Below are 18580 nucleotides of genomic sequence, written 5' to 3'. Positions count from 1 at the left end.
TCTGAACATAGTGCTGGGAATAAGCCCCTGGTCTTCTGCAAGAGCAACTTCACTGCTGTTCCAAAAACCCTTAAAGCACTATTCACTCACCCTTGAGGAAGTTTCGCTCCAATGTTAGGTGGAGAGTTGGCTGCCTGGGGAGTATTTTGCTGTCTTGGGTCCTTGCTAGAAGGAGTTGCTGCAGTACAGCCAAGCAGGATCTCCTTAAAAACTGTTGTGGGAACAGACTCTACAGGGCACACACTGGGAGAGGCCTAAAAAGATACCAAACCAATAGACATTAAATACAAAATCCCTAGTGGAAAATAATGTTAATGAAACTAAAGATAGTTTCCTTTGTTTAATACTAAGCAAGCACAAAATCATTGCCAAATAAAGACCAGCATAACAAATAAGTGATAAATCAAACACCAAGAATGCTTATCTGATCTCTGCCACTATAAGGAAATGTGGCAATGTATAGAGGTGGACTTTTAAGTGACAGCTTCAACGGTAGCTGCTTCACATGCAATCATCTGGACATGACTTGAGTGCCCACCACGCACTTACTGCGTAGATTGGCAGGAGACCAGACCACATAGGACTCTTGTAGGCAATGGAACCTACTGGGTACCACGATAAGCCTTGGCAATGCAATAAAGATTTGAGGACACGATTCTTGTTCTTATATGGCTCATCAAGTCACAAAGGTCACCCCAAGCTGTAAAAAATATTAAGTCATGACTGGCCTATGGGAAAAAGCTTGGATATCTTTCCCCCTTCCCTTTCCATGTAATTTTACCTTTGTAAGAATAAAAATATTAGAGATTCATATCTGCTATTTATATTAGCTACAGAAATAGAATTTCCTACCACGAGAAAAAAACAACATATAAACTCTAGACAACTTTTGTACGGTAGAGTGTACAGTCTACCAGTTTTTACTGGACTCCATCTGTCCATCAGGCCCTTCTCAGCATGTCATATACCATGATCTGTATTTACCAAATCCAAACTTGGTCTTCAGTTCTATATCCAATAACCTCTAAACTACGACACACGAATTTCCTCAAATTCTTAAAACCTAACAATTGCCAATATGTTAAACGCTATCTACTCATGAATCATTTCCTCATTTACTCTGGCAGCCTTGAAAAGACTAATACAGAATTTTATAAAAAAAAAAAAAAAAAAGAAAAAAGAAAAAAAAAGAAATAAAAATTATCAATGTTCTGGAATTAGAATTGTTTTGATAACCACTTATGAAATCACTGTCTCCAAAAGCCAAATCACCACATTATTATAAATGCTTATTCAAGGTTCACTTTTACCAATCATCTCTTCCATCTGCCACCTCCCTTTCTTTGGATACATCTAGAGGTGATGCAAATACTTCTCCTTAAATTACACTCCAAAAACAACATACTTAGGAACATAGATTGTAAACTGTAGGACATAGTTTTACTCTGTACAATATCCATCAATCTGTTTAAGTCAAGAAACTTTCCATCTTCCCCACTTCCCACAACCAATCAATAAATCATGTCTCCATTCTCAAAGTCTCTACTGAATCTTTCCATTTTTATGACACCACGACTGTTTCTCCCAGACTAGTCTGACTTCCCTCCATTTTTGCTAATCCTAATCCTCATGTTTCTTCTACCCAGGTCTATCTCATTGTAGACTAACGTTTATAAAACATTCATCAAGTAGGACTATTGCCCACTACCTACAAGAATCCTATATAGTTCAGCCTGCTGCCAACCATCACTCCCTCTCACTGAACTATCAGTTGTCTGCATTACTAACTAAACTGGTTTTTCGTCCATCATTCATCCTAAGTCCCTTCTAGTCTGGGCTTTGTACTTGCTATTCCTGCTGCCTAGTTTTCAGTGGCTGGCTGCTTCCATCTTCTTACCCTTAGTTAAAGTGCTACTCCTCAGAGTCTCAGGTCACTCACTGCCAAGAGTGTTCTAGCAGCCACTCCTTAGCTTTATCACATATCTATTTCCTTTTCCAAAGCACCTGTTACACTAGGAAGTATCTTTTCCTTAGTCGCTGCACAATGTACACTTAGGAGCATAGGCCCACTCCTTTATCCTGTCTGAACTCATCAAGCCAGACATAAGGCAGATGGCCAGTAACACTGGTGGGATGATATGTGCATGAAGAGATGGATGACCAACACAGCAGCACTTCATACTCTTAAGTAGCTGGAGGAAAGTGTTAGAAGTTACCTGAAAAGACAGGCAGTAGTAGTGCTCACCACAGCAGATCTATCTCCCACAGAGTACTCAGAAAATATTCACTGGAAGGGGAGATACAGTCTGCTGTTTTTACAATGGTGATTCCCCAAACGAAGGAAAGGCATTGGGGAGAAATAAAACAGTAGCACAGTGGGTAAAAGCACTGGATTCTGGTGTCAGACCCTGGTTTGAAATTTGAAATTTTCAGTTTCTGACACTTCTTATCCACTGTTCCCATTTACTACAGTGCTTAACACACAGGAAAATCAGTTTTAGAGATAAGCTCGTAAAGCAAGAAAATCTTGTCCAAATGTTCTTGGTTATGTCACTGTGTGACAGAATCAGCATTAACTGAGACTGCATTTTAAGAATCTGAAGAACACCTGTCCGTACCCTGTCTAAGACTCAGCTCACCAGGGACAGGATTCCTGATCCCCAAACCCATCTTCACGCACACACTGCTGCACTAGCCTCTGACTTGACAAAGGTCAAAGTTTCTTCTTACCTGAAGAGTTTTCCCTGAAGGTCTTCTATACCAGTCATGGCAATAGTTCCTCCCTGCCAGCAGACGGAGATAATATAATTGAGTGTACGACAGTATTCTAAAAAGGTCACTGCTGGCTCGCACTCCTCAGCAGACTCTCCCAATTAACCAAACAGCATCATAACTCTGAGGAATAGTCTGCTAGGCAGAGAAGACCTTCAAGGAGCCAGATGTCACTGGCAAACATGTTTATCTTTACCATACCACAGCCAAATGTCTCACCTACCTAATCCCAAACTCCTGTCTTCCAAAGGCTACCCTAAAAGTAAACCTGTGCCAGTGCAGTGTATTTGGGAAATGATGCCAAGTGTATGGCTGTACTCACCTGCCACTTATATTTACAGTAACTGCCTGCTTCCTCTTTCTTTACCTTTCCAATTCTCATGAAAGCTAGGTCAGGCCAGTGTTTCCAAACTTTTAATTATAAAATCACTCAGAATATTAAAGAACACTGATTTGGGAAAATATTCACAAGGAATCAAGGAGGATACAAGAGAGCAATCTTTTAGTTTCAAAAGAGACATTAACACCGGGCATGTGTGATACATAAAAAGAAGGGCAAGAGGAAGGAGACCAGAGGAAAGCTACCATTTCTTTGCTTTTCTGTACTTTTCTAGACCAACCACAAATTTTGAAGTAATAGTGCCGGATTCCACAAGCCTCCAGCACTCAGGTAAAAACCTACTACTCACAAATTCCTTTAGAATAGCATAGAATTCAAGTTGAAGTTTTTTCATTCATCTTCTGCTCCCAGAAGTCACCCATAATGATGAAAAACTTAAGGTGGAGATCCAATGAGCATAGCCCATTATAACCCAGACTTAAGGTGGAGATCCAATGAGCATAGCCCATTATAACCCAGACTTAAGGTGGAGATCCAATGAGCATAGCCCATTATAACCCAGACTTAAGGTGGAGATCCAATGAGCATAGCCCATTATAACCCAGACTTAAGTGATCCTCCTGCTTCAGATTTCTAATAACTGGAACAGCAAAACTACACCACTGTGTCTGATAAAAAGTGACATCTTGCTGGGCGGTGGTGGCGCACGCCTTTAATCCCAGCACTCAGGAGGCAGAGGCAGGCAGATCTCTGGGAGTTCTAGGCCAGCCTGGTCTACAAGAACTAGTTCCAGGACGGGCACCAAAGCTACAGAGAAACCCCGTCTCGAAAAAAAACCAAAAAAAAAAAAAAGTGACGTCTTTAAAATACAGAATATGGTTGTACATTTCCTGTGTGTAAGTTAATGAACTATCTCCAGGCCAAAGTTCAGACTTACTTTTTAAATAGTCTCTAACAATCAGTTCAAGAGCATACAAACTTACCAAGCATGAAGAGATAGTACAGACATGCTCCAAGTTAAATGAAGTCTTCCTTCCCTCCCAGTGGAAGGCAGGCAGAGGATCACTAAGTATAAGCATGTTACAAGCACCTCCTTAAACAAAAGTTGACCTGACTTCACTGCCCTTCCCACACTCAGAGGAACTGACACACCCCAAGAGGTTTCTATAGACCCCAATTCTGTCAGCATCTCAGGACGATTTTCCAATATCCAAACTAGGTACACCATCCTCATTCCTTTACCCTTCCCCACACGCCACTCACACTCTTACACTTCTGACTATCCAAGCCGATGCACTCTCCATGACAGGTAACAGCCAACTGGCCTTCCCTTACTTCATCATAGATGGTTAACAATGCTCCCAAGCCAAAAGCTGGCAGGTTAGAATTGTTCCCACTCTTACTTAGCTTCTCACAACCCTGACTTGGAAAGATCCTCTCTGAGCTTCACACCCTAAGATGCACTGCAATCATTTTCTCTTTATAATCCTTTAACACTTTTCCTAAAACCCTTACTACCCACTTCCTTCTAGAGTAAGGATCTCTATTCAGTGCAGACCCTTCCTATATTAAGAAACTACACAGTACTATATGTGATCAGCTGACCACATCACTTGAGTTTTCAACTTGTTTGTTCATTACATTGTACCAGGTATTCTCCTACATTCTCAGCCCTAACACCTAGTCTTCCACCAAGTCAAATTAACGTTATTCTCTTAGGTTACCGCCTCATTTGACGCGTACTTACAGTAGCTACTAACATTACCAGTGCCCATGTTTCCACTGTCACTTCCTCCCAAATCACAATATACATTCGAGATCAAACTGAGGCATCCCTTTCGCCTCTAAAGGTGCTTCTTTTCTCTTCTCCTGCCTCTTGTCCTCCAGCCATAATGAAATACTTCCCCTTAAGCAAACATGACAAGTTCTTTCTCTGAGAGCTGCTTGTGAGGTGCCTGAACAGCTCTTGCTCAGGACAAGCCCTTCGAGTTTGGAAGCACCTCTGAGAGTCTTTTTCTCTAAAGAGTTGGCTCTTTGAGAAGGGAAGTCCAAATACATTTAGTCTCCAAGACTAGACATCTAGCACATAGTAAACACACCATCTTTTTAGTTTCCTGGATTAGTATATTTGAAATTAAATTAAAAGAAATAATACTAATTTCTACAATGACCTCTTTATTCTTTCCTGAACGATGTGAGCCTATGCCAAAAATGTTCAAGACCAGACATTTGCAAGAAGACAAAAAGCTTTTATCACCTTGATTCAGGAACCCTTGGGCAAACTACCAAAGCTCTTATTAATATAGACAAAGGTGCAGGCAAGGCCATTAGACCTCAAACTAATCTGGGTTTCTGTCACACAGTGCTTGCTTTGGTTCTACATGATCCTATTATCTACCCTCCTGCACTTGATCCAGAACCCTAGCTAGATTCATTCACTGATTCACAATTCATTCTGTTTTCCTTTGCCTTATTCCCTTAATATTCAAGTGCCCCTCTTAATGCTGTAAGCTCAGTATCATTCTAGTCAATTTTAGAACTCTAAACTTGAACCTGGAGAATCATAATGTGGGAAATTATTAACATGTTCATTTGGATCCCTAAATGGTAAAATTTATTAGTCCTGTAACAGGTCCTAAAGACAAAAGGACAAATAGCCCTAAACAGTATTTCAGAAGAGAATTAAACAAAGCAACTAAACTCTCATGGCATCCATAAAATCCTGTTTTTCTGAGCCAAGATTAATCAACTATTTATTCTAAAAAGGTAACATATCTATATACTTAATCACAAATGATCAATGTGAGGTATCATTATCATGAAGCTGAGGGTCCTATTTCAATAGACAAGTTTCTGATAATCCCAAGGTTCTTCCCGTTCTCTCATGCCAGGCGTGTTTCCTTCCAACTTAACCATACAACTCAGTTACCTTCAGAAACATCTCCAATGATAAACTGTCACACAATGAGAGTGTTCATCAAATAAATATTAAAAAAAATAAAACTTTTGGCCCCCAAAAATAGTGAACCAGATATTTATATTATCTCCATCTGCTTGAGTACAGAAATTATGGCCAAGATCTGGAACTTAAAGCAGCAGCAGACAAGACAGAACAGAAGAGCAGAACAAACTGCTGCATCACTATTAAAGACTAGCCATGCAATATCAGAGTTAAACAGTTTCACAATGACAAAAACAAATCAGTTACCTCAGAGCAAGATTTTGCTTGTTTAGAAACCAAACTTCCATTCTTCTCAGAAGACTTGCGTTTTACAGCCCCAACTCTTGAAGAATTACCTACAACACAGAACAGTGGGTAAGCAGGGCTTTCTCTTACTTGAGGATAAAGAAAGGAGGAAGAACAGTTTTAATCAATGTGTCTTACCACATGTCACAAAGTTATCATGCACAACTTCAACATGAATCAGTGCAGGGTCGACAATTTTCAGTGCTGGAATCTTAAAAATAAAACAAATACACTGGAAATTTTTAAAACGTTGAGAACAATACTTGGAAATGAATGCAACTAATAGGGACACCATACAAACAACTTCTTTTCACAATGACTGCAATGCTTTTCATTTCTAACTTTAACATTTGATTGAAGAAGGGGCTTAGAACCAAAATGACAGTCACTCTGTACTGTATCCTGCCCTAGAGGATGACATCAATTATCACTGCTTTTACCTCCTCACAGTTGACTTGAAGAGTTTTTGATGTTGGGTTTCCATTTACAACAGTTGCTGAAAACCACTGAGTAGATGGATCCAAGCTATAAATTTTTACTTCTGAACCAACAAGGTTCTTATCACCTTAAAAAGAAGAAAAAAGAAAAAACAACTGCATTCTCTCTCTTAAGAATATCAATATATTTATACTGCCGTACTCTGTGAGACTGAAGAAGTACCAAACTAGTCACCACAAGTGAGCTGTTCCCTGTAACTGTTAAGGCTCAAAAAACAAACAAAAAAAACTAAAGCAAAATTTTATGGCTATGAAGCTGACTGAGAAATCCACAACAGTAAACAGAAAGGTAAAGATTATCAAATAATATCTTATCAACTTCATATAACAAAAATTCCAAAAAGAGCAAATCTATGTCAAAATATAGCTGGTTTTGTGTCACCTCTCAAAATTTATTTGGCATAATAAATCCATTGGTCATCTCCTACATATTGAAAGCAACAAACTTGCTTTTTTTTTAATTTTTCAAATTAAAAAGAAATTTCCAATTTCTAACATCAAAAAAAAAGTTTATTCCAATAAAGAGTAAGCCGGGCGATGGTGGTGCACGCCTTTAATCCCAGCACTTGGGAGGCAGAGGCAGGCGGATCTCTGTGAGTTCGAGACCAGCCTGGTCTACGGAGCTAGTTCCAGGACAGGATCCAAAGCCACAGAGAAACCCTGTCTGGATAAACCAAAAAAAAAAAAAAAAAAAAAAAAACAGTAAGTGAAAAATCTAAATACTAGCTTCTTATCGGTCCATCATTGGCTAATTCATGACCCATCAACAACAGATTATTTACACACCTTGTAAAAGATGGCTTTCATCCAAATGTTTTACAATCAAAGCTTGAAATTCTTTACTGACTGTCTGATTATCAGCAAGAGAAAGCCGAAGACCATTTACATCCTGTAAAATTAAAGACCACAAGAGTTATTTATGAATATTAAGAGTTGGATCTTTCAATTGGTTCAGTAGGATTCATTTGACTGTAAACTACTACAACTCCAGTGAATTAAACAGGTCAAAAACCACCAATCAAAGTATTCAGCAGACTGAAATTAAACCACCCAAGTCAGGAGCATGAAATGAACTATGGGCTGGACTGGAGAGATGGCTCAGGAAGAGTTCTGAAGTCTTAGTCTGCTCTTCCAGAGCACCCATTTTGGTTCCCAGCACCCACATCAGATGACTGTTAGCTCTAGCTCCAGGTCACCCAATGCTCTCTTCTGGTCTTCAAGGGCACCCATACATATGGCATACACTCAGACACATAAAAATAATTTATTTTCAAAAGGCAAACTAGGAGTCAACATGACATAATTTTGGTTATAGGAATAAAACACAAATCAAACTGACCAAATAAAAATATTCTATATCCCAAACCCTATTAAGGATCAGGAAAAGTGGGAAAACACACAAGACAGATGCATAATGTCAATTCATTGAAATTACTGTTTTTATCAAACAATTTATTTCACATAAACTCATTTAATCTAATAGTATTCCAAATGCATTTCTTGTTATAAAAGGTGAAGAAGGGACAAACAGAAAAATCTGAATGAACAGCCTAAGACTTCAGGAACAAGCTTGTTCTGAGACACTCTGTTCTTGGCAGTAGCTCCATTCTTGGCACTATTCCACAGCTCCCTGGTTTTGTGTGCATAACCAGTTATGATAAATTTATACAGAAACTGTCAATAGGAATCACTTGACAAACCCAACTTCTAATAGAGCAAAGAAAAAAGGTATTAGGCAAAAAGCCCTCCAGCAGCAACCTTGAGGCTTATCCTGTACTGCCTTGGATGAGGCTCGCTCATGTCTCCTGCTGGAAACAAGTAGTCTCAGAGTAAGAGGCCACACTAGAAAACTGCATTCATTTAGTCAGGGAACATCAGATAAACCTAGAAGCTCCATAAATACTCTAAGTCAACAACCAAACACTCAGATGCAGGTGTTTTTATTTCATGCACTTATTGCTATTATAATTTCAGAAAAAAATATTTTAAGATGATTCGCCAATTCCTACTACAAAATGAAATAATGTGTTAACAAAGATGGCTACACAGGGTTCACTAATGAAACAGACCAACTCTAGTCGTCTAGGAGTTTTAGGGCCCAAGAAATCTGTCAGTGAGTTCGGATACCCTTTGCTTACTCACAGATTATCATATTCAATGTCAAGACAGTTTCAATTCCAATTTCTGCATATGTCAAAGGGGTTTTCAGGTGCAGTCTATATTACTTTAGAGCAAGCATACCACAGGGTAATAACAGCCTCCAACACGGGATGTTACAGAGAAATGCTTATCTACGAAGATGGTGCCCTGAAGAATAAAACTTTGACTATTCTTTAGCAAAAAAATAGCATACATATATTATATCCCCTTCAATTAACTATATGTTGCTAGTAATATTATATAAGTAAATTCACACTGACAACCCACCATGCGTTTTTCCTGAGGAAAAAATTCAATCTAGAATTTTCAGTCTTAAGGAACAGAACTAAGAATTCTACTTTCACTGAAAAGCTAGGACACATGAAAAATGTAAACTCTGAAAACCCAGTGCCCAGAAGTAAAAACTACTCTCAGAAAGTAAAACATCTATTTCACTAATAATTCCCTGATCCTTTTTATAGACAAGTCCTTCTTCCATTTAAAGTAGGAAAATTCCTTGAACTTCCCTAACACACATATAAGTTGCATCTGAAACTAACTCAGGAGTAAGCATGTTCCCATGTCAGCACTTAAAACACTATACAGTACATGCATTATCAGACTTGTTTTCCAGGACAAGGAAGTGAGATATGAGTAGAGAGAAAGCCAGTGTTCCAGGCTTCCCAATACAGGCTCAACAATCCTGTTGACCACATGGATTCCAAAATGTCTGTTAGCAAATGGAGAGGTTTAGTTAACTCTGCATGATACAGAAATAAAGAGACTCCAAATCACAAACTGAAGTGAAAAGGGGCGTTGGTAAAACTTAATAAAATGTTATCTAAAAGATGAATGTTATTATGAAGCCAACACTATTCTTAAGGTAGTGATCCCTCCCTTCTAACAAACTTAACAATCACCTATGAGCAAGATCCAAGAACTTAATTGTTGTAGAGAAGATGTGTGAGTTCTGCAACCTGACTGCACACACAGTGATACAGTTGATAATGAGAACTGACTACAGTCTCTAAGAACACAGAACTAGGGAACATGGAACAACTGCTCCAAGGAGAAACACGGGCATTTGTGCACCTCTAGTTCACATTTTCATCAGCTGATCAATATGCAACAATCTTATATTATGTGCACATCTGTTCAAAGATAATGTCTCAATATATGTTACTGTTCCATTAACCCTGAACCTCATGGCTGAGAAAAACTTGGTATCTAATGCAACAATTCCTTCTTTACCACTTTCTTGCACTAGACAGCACTGTAACATTTTTATGGGCACTTAAAATAATAAATTTTTTTTAAAAAGAAAGGAAGAAAGGAAAGAAGGAAGGAAGAAAAAAGAGAAAGAGAACAAAGAAGGGAACAGGAGAAAATGGAACAGGGGAAAAAAATCATCACTAAGACGCACAATGAAATTTCTTCCCACTATCAAAGCTGAAAATGGTAGAAGACAACCTCCCTGTGCTACTTCAGCTGGAGCTTGTCCCGGAAAACTGAAAACGTTGCTCTGTGCAGGACTCCAGAGTCATGCAGCACAAGCAGCAATTGGGGATTATAAATGTATTTGAGCAAATAGGCAAACTCACAAGCCAGGAATGAAGATTGCGTATGTGTATACCTTATATAAAAAGTAACTTTAAAATATCACACCTACCTCTTTCCATATCACATTACACATCAATGTGATACTGTTGTCCTTTTAGTTCTAAAAGGACAGCACAAACCCACAGGCTAACACTAAGAGATGTCAAACAACAACTAACTTTGGTCAGTTTTTCCCTATTAGGCATCGGAATGAGGAGCAATGAATAAGTGTCTTACTTCTCACATTAAAAAAACTTGTATTTGTATGTTAAATACCATTCCTAAGATTACCTGTACAGGCTTCAAAAGGTCTTTGGAAACAAATACACTTTGTTGATCTCCAAGGAACCGAATGGAAGTTATGGATCCCAAGCCAGCTTTGTCTATTAGAGATTTGTACATCTAAAAGCAAAACAAAACACTGTTATGACATTGTAACTGCTATCAATGCCATTCTGGAAATAGGAACTGGCAAATTTCCACACATGAAGAACGTGACAAAGCCATTAAGTTTTTATTTACTGCAAGGATTTCCTAACGTTTGTGTTGCCACCAGATTACAACATTTATTTAAACCCAGTAATTTAATGTAAACCAGATATACATTTGGGAGTTATTAACACACAATCAAGTCTACAGATCCATGAGTTCCCAAAAACTTATGTGGAAAAAAATGTGTACATGTTTTTGGCTTGATTTTCCTGTGAGACTGGGTATATTTTTAGAAAATTCTTAACAGCTGGAAAAAAAAAATACATAGGGCGGAATACAACCCCAACCCCATATTGCTCAACCATCTACAGTGGCTTTTCAATTAGAAACAAAATATAAACTTTTGCTAGCAGCCTGCACAATCTGGCAGTTCTCCATCTGCTTCCCGGCTTCTCCATATCTGACTCCTGCTTCAAGCTCCAGCTTGTTGTCATCACACACAATCTGGCCAGTCCTCTCCATATCCACCTATCACTTTTTTGTTGTTTTTTTTTTTTTTTTTTTTTGTTTTTTTTGTTTTTTTTTTTGAGAGAGTTCTCTGTCTAATATTCCTGGTTGTCCTGGAACTCATTGTGTAGACCAGGCAGACCTCAAACTCAGAGATCCGCCTGCCTCTGCCTCCCAAGTTCAGGGATTAAAGGCATGCACCATCACAACCAGGTAGACCACTTTTGCTCCATACTTATGATGTGGATAGAGCAAAAGCTGATTTTACAGAATACTTAAGGAGTCTCACCATATTCTGAGTCCTTCTACCCACCCCTCCCAGCTCAGACCTCTGTATCAATGCCCACAGTGTCCAGTCAACACTGCCTGTTAGAACGCACCTGCCATACTTCTCTAAAGCCAGCAGCAAACTCCAGATTTCTTCAAGTGCTGACCATCTGGCCAAACCAGGGGATCTGTGTGAATGCATGTCTGTTACTTTCTAACTTGTGACCTTGACATTACCTCTACCTCTACTTCTAAGTGAAGAAAGTAAGGCCCTAAAAAGTCATGGGACATGCCTAGAGCCACAAAGCTCCTGTCAGGGTAGGCAGAAAACCCTGAGTGCTCTTTTAACTCTTCCACCCTGTCACACACGACACTTGTCTCCCTGAAGGTCAAAGGGGCATTTTATTTCCCTTGTTTCACCCAAAATGGATTAAATGTTCTCTACTTGTCAACTCAACAAAACACAAGTTTCACTCACTATTGCAGGCCATTGAATAACTCGTTCAGGAATTTCAGGTGATTTTCGTTCCGCCAGAACCAAGTTATGTTCTACTAAAAATGCTCTCCTCAGAAGGTTGTAGACGTCTACCCATCTTCTCTTCCTCCAAGACTCTCCATCAAATTCCACACACACCTAAACACAATAAAGCAAACTCAATTATAAAGGCTGAAGTTTTATGCTCTCATTATCCTACTTGTAAGCATGATGTTTCTACTGGGCATATGCTATCCCCACTTCACAGACTATACAATATGAAAGATAATCGTAGGCACTCACACATGGACCAAGCTCTAGCTCCCAGGATACACAAGTACAGAGAGCACTTAGGGGCAATACCCTCAAGATGACCTCTGGAAAACCCACAACTCAAAGAACTCTGAACTAGAAGGGCTTTAAACATGCTAGTCAGAGTGTGACCTTTGGGGAGCTAGAAGGAATCTGAAACCCCTGTATTTATTCTGCTGCACTGTAACGCCCTGTTAGTATTAAGAGCATGTCTTAAAATGACTCTTCCACTACCACAAGCCACCTTTAGAGTTCCCCAGTATCACAAGAACTTAGCACAAAGCCTAATATATATGGCTTCTCTTCAATATCCCTTCCAACTAACCTGGAAAATCCACCTCAGAGTTAGAAGTCTAAAACTAATTTCTTTACTCCATAAAGAAACATAGACGCAGCTCTAAAGGCCTGCTGTTATCTGATTTCCAGTGCTGAGGAAGAACCCAGGCAAGTGCTCCATTACTAAGCTACAGCCACAGCCAATACAGTTACTTAAATGAAAATTATGACAAAACAAAACCTACAAGCAAATAAAAAACAAAAAAAAAAAAAACAAAAACCAAAAAGCAACAACAAAAAAACACACATGTACCAAAAAAAATAAAAAACCCACCACAATCCCAAAGCAGGTCTCTATAATTCCCTGAGTCAGGAATTGATCACAAAATCTTAAATTATATAAATCTGCTAAAAAAAAAAAAAAAATCCCATATTGAGCCAGGCGCCAGGCGGTGGTGGCATACACCTTTAATCTCAGCACTCACAAGGCAGAGACTGTTTCTGTGAGCTCAAGGTCTACAGAGGAAACCCCAAGACAGGCTCCAAAACTATACGGAGAAACCCTGCCTCAAAAAACAACAACAACATACCAAAAAAACCAAACAACAAAAAACACCCATATTTAAGTCATTTATTCTACATATTTAATCTTCTTTAGCAGATTTCCAAAAAAATTACTTAATATCCAATGCAAAAGAATCAATTATTTTTATTTAAAATTCCTCCTACAAACCAGCCCCTCATTTTGAGTTTCAAGGATTAATCACTCTTTTATCTATGGAGTCTGCTCATGACTCCTACTCCTCCTCAGCAGTGAAGATTACTAGCTCATCTGCTTCCTTCATCTGCTAGAAACTAGAGAATCCTTTCCTTGAAGACATTTTCCCTTATCAGAGTCAACATCTCCTACGGATGGAATGAAAACATCTACTTTTCCTTCCTAACACATGCACAGGTGCTATTTGTGGAAGGCTGACACATGAAGTCTAACTGGTCAAAGTCTGTGTCTGCTTCTGTGTAGCACCATATATCCTTGGCGCACAATTTCTAATCATTAACTAAATTATCAAAAATGAATAAATCAACAATTTCTCTCTAAACTGGCTCTTGTTTCTGTTATCTACTTAAAAGGTGACAGGCTTCCAGCTCAATTTTGGTAATGCCAATCCTAAACCTTCCTGGTCTACACAATACTTCTTTAAAACCACTGATGGCTCAGCAGCTAAGAGGGCTTCTTGTTCTTACAGGGGACTTGGGTTTGGTTCCCAGCACCCAAACAGTGGCACACAACTTTTAACACCAGTTTCATGTTCAAAGATCGCCATGTTCCTGTTTCCTAGGCAGAGAATCTGTATGCATCATCAGTCTTAAGCCTAGCCCAGTTTTCAGGGACAGTTTTACTATGTACTAGAAATTTGGAATAAAAGGAATAACCATAAACAAAAGTACAGAATTAGAGATATGGGCTTGAACCCCAGCTCCAAAGCTTTATTAAAATGATTTTACACGAACAAAATCAACCTAAGAAAGCTAAGGAAGCAACTAACCTGAACCCCAGCTAAGAACCCATCACTTTGTATGATGTGATAATAGAGAGAAGTCTGATGTACAGCATGAGGACCCCATTTCATATTCGTCGTATGCACAAAAAGCTCAGCATGGCAGCATCTGCCTGTCATTCCAGTGCTGTGAACAGGAGATGGAGAGCTGGGGGTCTGATCAGTCTTGCACAGTCAGCAAGTTCCAGGCTCAGTGAGACCCTATCTCGAAGAGTAAGGTGGAAAGTAATGAGACACTCAGCATCAACCTCTGGTCTCTACCACACATGCATACAGACCTGCACACAACACACACACTCAAAAGAAAGAAATACACTGGTTAAAAAGTCTAAACCCTAAATTTAATCCTTTGACTCTTATTTTACTAGTTTCAAAATAAAAATAGTAACATCTACCTTTCACTGGATTTAGATTTAAAAATAATTATGAAGCATTCCTTTTATTTTCTCGAGATAGGGTCTTATGTCGCCCTAGCTTGTCTATTATTTGACTGTACAGACCAGAATAGCCTATAACTCAAGAGATCTGCCTGCCTCTGCCTCCCAAGTGATGGGATTAAGTTATGTGCCACTCTGCCCATCTTAAGACTTCATGATAACGCTCACTGCTAGATCACATATTAGGACTGGCAGAGTCGACAACATGATTACGTAGTATCTGGCTATATTCACAATAGGTGAAGGATTTTCTTTAAGATACTAAGTAGATTCCCAAAACTTAAGTAACAATCACAATTATTATCCATTCACTATTTGAAGCTTAAGATAACTAATTTAAAAATTGGACGAGAACTCTCAAATTCGAGAGAAAAAAAAAGCTTAGCTATTGCAAACTGTCCAACTTTCATCAACTTTGTAGACGATACTACCATCTACAAAGTGTAATTCCAAAAGCTGTACAATCATGTTTTTAAAAAGAACAAAAAAACTCTAATATTTTAAGTATACAATTTTTTGGGGGGCTGCATTTATAGCTATCCTGGGGCACATGCCAAAGGTTGGACACATCTACGTGACTTTCAAGTATCAGATTGTGTTTGGCTAAAATTCTTATTAGCTTTGGCTTAAAAACAGATGACTCATACATAATACATACTGTAATCTCCCCACCATCTTTCAGTTTCCTATTAAAATCACATGTCTTTTAGAAGCCAGGGCTGTTGCTCAGTGTGGACACTTGTCTAGCACACCTGAGGTCCTGAGTTAGGTAAGGCAGAGTGAGGCAAAGCAGGGGGATCACGAGGTCAGGTCTTCCTCAGACACATGGGATCTGTCTCAAATTATCAAAATTAAGAGCACTCCTCTCAAGATAATCACCTGCCAATATTTCTGTCAGAAGATACTCATATTCAAAGACAACTCTAGTAACAACTGCATGACAGAGTACCAAAGACAACTCTATGTGCTGATCAATCTGCCTGGTTCCCACTGTTTTTCCGTGGGCATACAAAGAGATACTACTTATGCTTAATTAACTATGGTTTACTACCTATACTTTCCAAGTTTGCTTTTCTTTTAATAGAGTATTTATAAGCGGTACCTATTAGTCTATCAAATCTTGATCATATGTTGGATAGTTCAAATTATTTCAAGTAACTTTTCCCCCAGCAGTAGTCTTTATGCTACATCATACAAGCTATTCTCCAAACCTACAATTTTGGCTTTAAATTCATCTCACCTGAGTATCTAATCATAAAACCATTGGAAATGCCAGGGAAAATGTGTCCAAGTTCACAGCAGGATGGCATGGCTAGAGCAGAAGTGTTTGGTTACACAACGATTCATGCCTGCTCTACAATTCAGAGCACTAGTACTTTCACTAACCCACAAATTAAAAAACAATTCAATGTGTGTGCATATGTGTGTGCAATGCTACTTGAAGATCCTACAACCTAACATCCAATTTTAAGAGGTAAACAGTGTTTACCGCACTGTGGTATGAGTTTCTAATTTTACACAGCTTCAATGGCAGCGGATCCACAATTTTCCAGTTCAAGTGATAGGGAAGGACAGAGACTAGGCACCAATCAAAGAATCGAACTGCTGACAGTTGTAGGAAATGACCTACACAGGAAATAAAAACTATGTATTTGCTAAAGACAACCCAAGGAGGGGGTAGAAAACTCAAGAAATAGCAGACTGAAAGGAAGCTAAAGACCTACACAGGCAAGGTGGGGATAGAGGGCATTCCAAACACGCACATGTACCCTTCACCCTCTAGTAGAAACAGTTGGGCAAGATAAAACAAGTCCTGAAACTAGGAAATGGCCACGGCCTCATCAGTAAATGATTTCTATATTTCCCCATAGTAAAGGAAATGGTTTTGTAATCCTTTGTTTATTCATTCAAGTATTTGAACACACTAACTGCTAAGCAAAGCTCCGGGTGTTAAGACACAAAGACACATATAAATAAAGAACACTAACCCCATTCTATCTGAATATTAAAGCCACTGCCTGAGGTCTGCAGAAGAGTGACAAAGTTATTTAACTTCTTTAAATCTCAATTTCCTGTATTAAAAAAAAAAGTATCTTACTAAACAGAATATTTATAAGGGTTCAAAATGGCACTTGCCACATAATAACCATCTGACAATAAATGATTCACTTTAACTTCTTCAGAATCCACTGCTATATATATATATATCGCTTTTCTAATCTTTAAATCACTGTTACAAAGTCTTTTTCTAGGTGAAACAATGTTAAGCAGCATTCATCTTGTTGTCATTCATCCAACTGCAAGTCCAGGAAGGCTCATGTGTGGACTAACAATAAATGGACAGTTGCAGCTGCATGTAACTTGAAATTCCCTTGAATTTAGCCTAGTTACTCCACCACCCTCAATGCCCCTAAGCCCAGATGTAAACATGGTCTTATTTCTTGCTTTAGTCTCACAAAGCATAACTTGATTCTAGAGTTTTAAGACACATTTCTGATAAATACAATATGCCCCCCTAAACTTAATTACTGTTACTACTCAACTAGGGAACAGAGTAATAAATGTTTGGAAAATAAAGCAGATTTGCACCTACACAAGAACTGAGTTACAAAAATTTGCAGTAAGGCAAAATCCTTCATAACAAAATTTTCTTGAGCTGAAATCCAAAAATACACACTGGGAAACATGGATTCAAATGTTCCCACCATCATATAGTGGCTAGTTAGGTCAGCCTGGACCAAAGAGTTCTCTGAAAGTGAAACTATCACCTCCTCAAAGGCTTGGGGGAAGAGCGGATATGGAGATGAAAACATGTTAAGGACATTTTACAAATTTTACATTGCATGTGTAATCCAACAGGTCATTAATCATAGAAGGAAATACCTAGCCTCCTGTCACCTTCCCAAGAACTAAGGACTACAAAGCTTAAATATTGCTCCCATTTAAATCAGATCAAAAAAAAAAAAAAAAAAAAAAAAAACAACCAACCAGGTATTAAAGGTTTTTTTAGCTTTTTTTTAACTTGTCAGGTGAATAAACCACAACAACCATGATTGAAGTTTGGTACACCGCCCACTTTATGCAGTGGTTACTACCCTAGAGCAAACAGACTGGTCATTCCCACACAATTTACTATCTCTAAAACCAGACTTGGTGGAATGAGGGGGATTAGAGAAAAGCAGCAGCAGCACTGTGGCTCCAGTCTCTGATGGGCAGTATGATGGTTATGCCGGAAGCCTCTGCAGGAAAAGGTCCCGAGTTAGAATACAGGCTATATTCATTCCTAACTAAGAGGCCCACAGGCTAATAAACTTAGTTTTCTTTAGGCATAAGATCTTTATCTGTAAAATAGGAACAACAGTCCTTTGTAGCCCAAAGTACAGGAATTAAAAAAAAAAAAAAAAAAAAAAAAGAAGTGTAGCTGTTAGTGATCACAATGATGCTTGGAGTGTGGTTGAATGTCCAGTGGTCACTCTTCCCTTGCAACATGAATACAAGGTACATGGTAAAAACTCTGTAAATACATAACCAAATATTCTTTTCCAACAATCCTCTTAAGACTCACAACAGTATAGGCATGCACTGTCAAGTCTGTGTTCAAATTAAGTGTTTCAGAAATCAACATTCAACTGACAACAGCTACAACTTGCATCCTTTGAGTAGCTTTCCAGAAGCAAAGATCCCAACGCATGTACATTACTCAGGGTAGAACTGTCTTCTG

General features: G+C 38.7%; 1 protein-coding gene across 4 annotated transcripts in view; it reads right to left on the bottom strand.

Annotated features, from left to right (window-relative positions):
• Kdm3a (lysine demethylase 3A) overlaps nt 1–18580 on the bottom strand; it is a 46584-nt gene that overhangs the window by 26210 nt on the left and 1794 nt on the right. For all 4 annotated transcript variants that reach the window (XM_057771026.1, XM_057771017.1, XM_057771044.1 and 1 more), the window contains exons 3-9: nt 12279–12434; nt 10886–10996; nt 7643–7745; nt 6800–6924; nt 6498–6570; nt 6321–6409; nt 91–254 (exon numbers count right to left, since the gene is read on the bottom strand). In XM_057771026.1, coding sequence (XP_057627009.1) covers nt 91–254; nt 6321–6409; nt 6498–6570; nt 6800–6924; nt 7643–7745; nt 10886–10996; nt 12279–12434 — 821 coding nt within the window. The remainder of the gene's footprint in view (nt 1–90; nt 255–6320; nt 6410–6497; nt 6571–6799; nt 6925–7642; nt 7746–10885; nt 10997–12278; nt 12435–18580) is intronic.

Source organism: Chionomys nivalis, chromosome 1, assembly GCF_950005125.1.
Source record: "Chionomys nivalis chromosome 1, mChiNiv1.1, whole genome shotgun sequence".
NCBI classification, from domain to species: domain Eukaryota; kingdom Metazoa; phylum Chordata; class Mammalia; order Rodentia; family Cricetidae; genus Chionomys; species Chionomys nivalis.
The sequence above is the reverse complement of the archived record's forward strand: the minus strand, read 5'-3'. Positions and strand labels throughout refer to the sequence as shown.